The sequence below is a fragment of the Akebia trifoliata genome, chromosome 3 (assembly GCF_017979445.1).
Source record: "Akebia trifoliata isolate Shusen 1 chromosome 3, ASM1797944v1, whole genome shotgun sequence".
Lineage (NCBI taxonomy): Eukaryota > Viridiplantae > Streptophyta > Magnoliopsida > Ranunculales > Lardizabalaceae > Akebia > Akebia trifoliata.
Genome location: NC_141377.1, coordinates 52,406,916 through 52,411,712, shown reverse-complemented (window position 1 = coordinate 52,411,712; position 4,797 = coordinate 52,406,916). Strand labels below are relative to the sequence as shown.

The following is a 4,797-nucleotide window of genomic DNA, read 5'->3' as shown; positions in this document are numbered from 1 at the left end:
TGGAGAACAACACATGAATGCAGTCATGCGCATTCTGAGGTATCTGAAGAGTGCTCCTGGAAAAGGAATTTTGTTCAAAAAAAATTCTGATCACCAAAGTATAGAAGTGTATACGGATGCTGATTGGGCCGGTGCCGTAGATGATAGGCGATCTACCTCTGGTTACTTTACCTTTGTAGGTGGTAATCTTGTGACATGGAAAAGTAAGAAACAGAATGTTGTTGCTCGCTCAAGCGCAGAAGCTGAATTTAGAAGTATGGCACTAGGAATTTGTGAAGCATTATGGCTAAGACTCCTTTTACAGGATTTGGGTCACCTATCTAAGCAACCAATCCGATTGTTTTGTGATAATAAAGCAGCATGTGACATTGCTCATAATCCAGTACAACATGACCGCACAAAGCATGTCGAGGTGGATAGATTTTTCATCAAGGAGAAATTAGATGAGAAGATTGTGGAATTGCCTAAGATAAAATCAAAAGATCAACTGGCCGACATCCTCACCAAAGCAGTCTCCTATCGAGTATTCTCAAAATTCTTAGGCAAGTTGGGCATGTGTGATATCTATGCACCAACTTGAGGGAGAGTGTTGAGATTTTAGAAGATTTATAATTCTTTCCTTTCTTAGTTTGATTGTCTTTCCTTTCTTAGTTATATATGAGCTGTGCGTGCTTATTAGGTATGATTGGCTGTGATTGTACAGCTGTATCATAGGTTAAATATGGGTTGTAATGTGACAAACGAATAAGTAAGATTGATCAGTTTTGAAGACAATGTACTGGCCAATGTTTGTGGTGGTAGTGTTGTCTGCAATCATCGCTAGTGTCATTGATCTCAACTTCCTTCTCCATTGTCCAACTGTCTGTTGCGCTCAGATGCTTCCCACAGGTGAAAGTTGTGCACACATCAACCAAATACAAGGGACAAGTCTATGTACCTGAGATCAACTACCTACTTATGTTGGCTTGCATAGAGGTAGCACTTGGTTTTTCGAGAACACATTACAGATTGGCGATGCTTATGGTATAAATCCTAAAATCTTAAAATTCCATTTTATTTGAAGTTTTGTGATTTAAGATTAGTATTGAGACTATGTTTTTACACGAATCAAGTAAACTAAAAAATTATCAAGTAAAATGTGATACAATGTTGGTCAATATTGATTTGTGATGATTTTAAAAATTCTAGAGGAAAGATGCTTTCTAGCTTAAATGGATTTGCATTCCAATTAGGGTTATCAATGTGATGACTTCAGTTCTGGATCCAACAATTTCTGATCGATCATGGTGCAAAATGGGTGGACCTAGAATTGGAGCAGAAATCCTTTGTTTGCCAAAATTAGACCTTAATTTCTGGGGTGTTATTCTATTTTTAAATACCCATTAATTTAAATGATTAATCCTTAAATTATTTTCAGATTTATTAGGGTACATTATTTCATGGATTCGTTTTTGTCCTTATTTACTAAAATTAAGTCCTAACTAGGTTGGACTCAAAAACATAAACTGATTTGATTGGATTTAAATTTTCTATCATAATATGTTGAAATTTTCTGTCTACTGTTAACTGTCTTAAGAGTCACCATGTAAAGGCACTCTATTTATTTTTAGTTAATGCTTCATCACCTTTCTATTATTTTTGTGCTAGTTTTGCTTTTTTAGTTTTCTTTCTTCATGTTTACAATCATTTTATAGAAAATCACTCTCACACTCGTTCTCTTTTTTCTTCTTTATTTGCAGGGATTGCTGTGGAGTTTGTAATGACACTCACATCAGCGTTACTTATCCTAGTGATTGTCATGATATGGAAAACCAATATTTCCTGATTATCACTTATGTTGCAACAATCTACCTCATTGAGCTACTCTTCTTTACCTCAGTCCTCTACAAGTTCATTGATGGTGGATACCTACCGTTTGCCTTTGCCACTGCCCTCATGGGAGTCATGTACACATGGCATTACATGGACCGCAACAAGTACATGTATGACCTTGAGAACAAAGTTGTGATTGAGAAACTCAAGGAGATCCAAATATTTGACATCTTCCTGGGATTGCTCTATTCCACTCTGAACTCGTCCATGGCATCTCCCCGATCTTCACACACTATGTCACCAACGTCCCAGCGTTGCACTCAGTCCTTGTTTTTGTCTCTGTTAAGTCGCTTCGTAACCAGCTGAGGAGCAGTTCTTGTTCCGATGGGTTGAACCTCATGAATTAGCCATCTTTCGATGCGTCATCAGGAATGGGTATAAGGATGAACGAAATGAGCAAGTATCGTTCGAGGAGATGTTGGTGGGGAGATTGAAGGAGTTTATAAAAGATGATTTGATCAAGTTCGGGCCAATAGAAGGTAGTGCTCCAATGACAACAAGAATTAAAGAAGAGGTAGAAAGAGACGTTCAATTAATTGAAAGTGTAAAAATGGTGGCATTACACATCTAATGGGTGAGAATGAGGTTGTTGCTTCCATGGGATCTAGTTTGGGGAAGAGAGTGATGATAAACTACACTTATAACTTTCTGAAGCAGTTCATAAGGCAACATGAAGAGGTGTTTAGTATTCCTCATAGGCGTCTTTTGAAAGTTGGGATGACTTACGCAGCTATAGAATTCAATTAGGTTTAGATTATATTTTTATGATTCTATTAAAGTTTTAATGATTTGATGTAGTTAAAGAAATGATCATATATTTGTTAGTTTTATTTACTGAGCTCTACATTTTAAACTTATTACCTTGTTTCATCATAAAGTTTTTTGTAAAGAAGACGATTCAAATGCCCAAAACAGTATTGAAAACAGTAATCAAATGTTTTTTTTCTTCCCAAGCTATCATATTTTGGGACAGATAATTATGAAATTGGATAAAACAGTAACCCCAAAGATTCAGGTCGGGAATTACCTTAATCCTGAATTGAACCCTCGCCAATTATATACCAAATCCGAATTTTGTTACAATGATATAAGACACAACAGAACAGGTACGAACGAAGAAAATTCAGATATTCCAACTAGATTCAAAGTAAAAAAGATGAACATTTTATTCTCTTAGAAATTTAAAAGAATAACAAAATCAACATATTTCAATAGGAACAAAGAAGAAAGCATTCTCACTCATCTTTTTAGTCTGATCTAGATCCCCACATAAACTCCATTATCAGATCTGGGTATCTCTAATTTCTCTTTATTATCTCTTTTACACGACACCACCAACAAGTTTCAGGACCACTAATCCGATAACAGCTGCAATTGTGACTGGAAAAGCTTGCAATGATGATGATGATGATGATGATGATGATGATCTTGAAGGGATAGATCCAAATACAGTAGGATAAGAAGGTGAAGTGTCAGGTAATACAGTTGGAGCAAATGAGGGAGAAAATGCGGACCCATTTCCAGATAATACAGAAATTTCAAGCTTCTGTGATTTCTCACAATGCCCAGGTATTCCACTGGTGAAGTAGAATTTTCCAGGTGAAGTGATGTTAAATAGAGAATTTCCATCTCCCAAGTATAAGATTGGGTCTTTAAGGTTGCAGGTTTTGAAAGCTTGCTCTGTTACTTGAATAACTGAATCTTGACTTGGTGGGTAGAGAAACACTGTAATTAAACATAAAAAATTGAAAATTTGAAGCTAACCATTCATGGGTTTTTTTTTTATCAATTTTTTTTTAATACTTAGTAGAAATGTCAGATCAATGAAACCATAAGAGAGATAGAGACAGAACTTACAGAGAGAATCTCCAAGTTGAAAATGGTGTTTCTTGGACCAGTAGGAGTAGACCTGTGGATTTGCTGAAGTGGGTATCCCCCAAGCATCTAAATCTCCCACTTTGTATTGGTAGCACATCACTTTGATTTGCAGCAACACTAGAAGCTGAATCCCAAACAAAAGTTGGTATTTTGGAACTCTAAGATTTGCCATCTCTCTCTCTCTCTCTCTCTCTCTCTCTCTCTCTCTCTCAAATCTAGGAGAAAAGGGATTGGTGGAAGAAACAGAAAAGTTGAGGTGAATTTGCTATAATGCCCTCTATATATGAGTAATGTTGGTGAGAATAAGATAGGGTCATTCAGTTTTGATTTTTGAATCACAATTAAGTGGGCACCCAGATCTACTAGAGCAAAGATATGGCTGATCGTTCGATCGTATCCATTCGATCACTGTCAAATATTAGGAGTCTGTAATCTGAATCCTATTTTTGCATTCAATTCTATCAGCAGTCATATATTCTTCGATCATATAAAGATGTAATGAAGAGATGATTTAACTTACAAGGATTATCATCTAAAATCTCATTCTACAATCTACATGAAGATTAGGGGTAGTTTGGGAATTTACCAAAACTATAGCGTCAGGGGATAAGCCAATAATTTAGTCTAAGATCACATGGGACAGCTGGACATGCAGCTAAGTCCAGTCGAGAAAGGGGTGTTACTGATTGGTGCTTGGAGGTGGGTTTCAATCTAGTATCATGTGGAAGGGGCATAAATGTCATTATGTTTGTCTTCTCTCTAACACACACATGGATGTGATCTGTCTCCTCTCAGAGGGAGAGTCCTCGATTTATACCTCAAAATTCTCAAAGAAGTTAGAATATATAAAGGTAATTAACTAGTTTTTATTTCATATATAACCCTTCAAAATCCTCTCAATTATACAGGCACCCACACAAATCGTCACTTTCCTAAGAACTCAAAATTCCTTTAATTATTTGTCTTAATTGGTATTCCTTTTTACTAAAGATGATCAAATCATTTCAATCGATTTTCTTTTACTTTACCTTTATTGAGATTTTTTAT

At 36.0% G+C, this 4,797-nt stretch overlaps 1 protein-coding gene across 1 annotated transcript; it reads right to left on the bottom strand.

Annotated features, from left to right (window-relative positions):
- Positions 1-2,986: 2,986 nt before the first annotated feature.
- Positions 2,987-3,969, bottom strand: ENODL8 (early nodulin-like protein 8). The gene is made up of 2 exons (XM_086436652.1): positions 3,730-3,969; positions 2,987-3,597 (listed from the first exon to the last, which is right to left on the bottom strand). Exons 1-2 carry the CDS (start codon positions 3,920-3,922, stop codon positions 3,194-3,196), a joined length of 597 nt encoding a protein of 198 aa, XP_086292778.1. The 5' UTR covers positions 3,923-3,969; the 3' UTR covers positions 2,987-3,193.
- Between the last annotated feature and the right edge of the window lie 828 nt (positions 3,970-4,797).

Excerpts from the sequence above, each read along its gene's own strand:
- ENODL8 (XM_086436652.1), bottom strand. The coding sequence starts at position 3,922 with ATGGCAAATCTTAGAGTTCCAAAATACCAACTTTTGTTTGGGATTCAG. Across the intron at positions 3,598-3,729 it reads TCAACTTGGAGATTCTCTCT|TGTTTCTCTACCCACCAAGT; the intron begins GTAAGTTCTGTC and ends GTTTAATTACAG.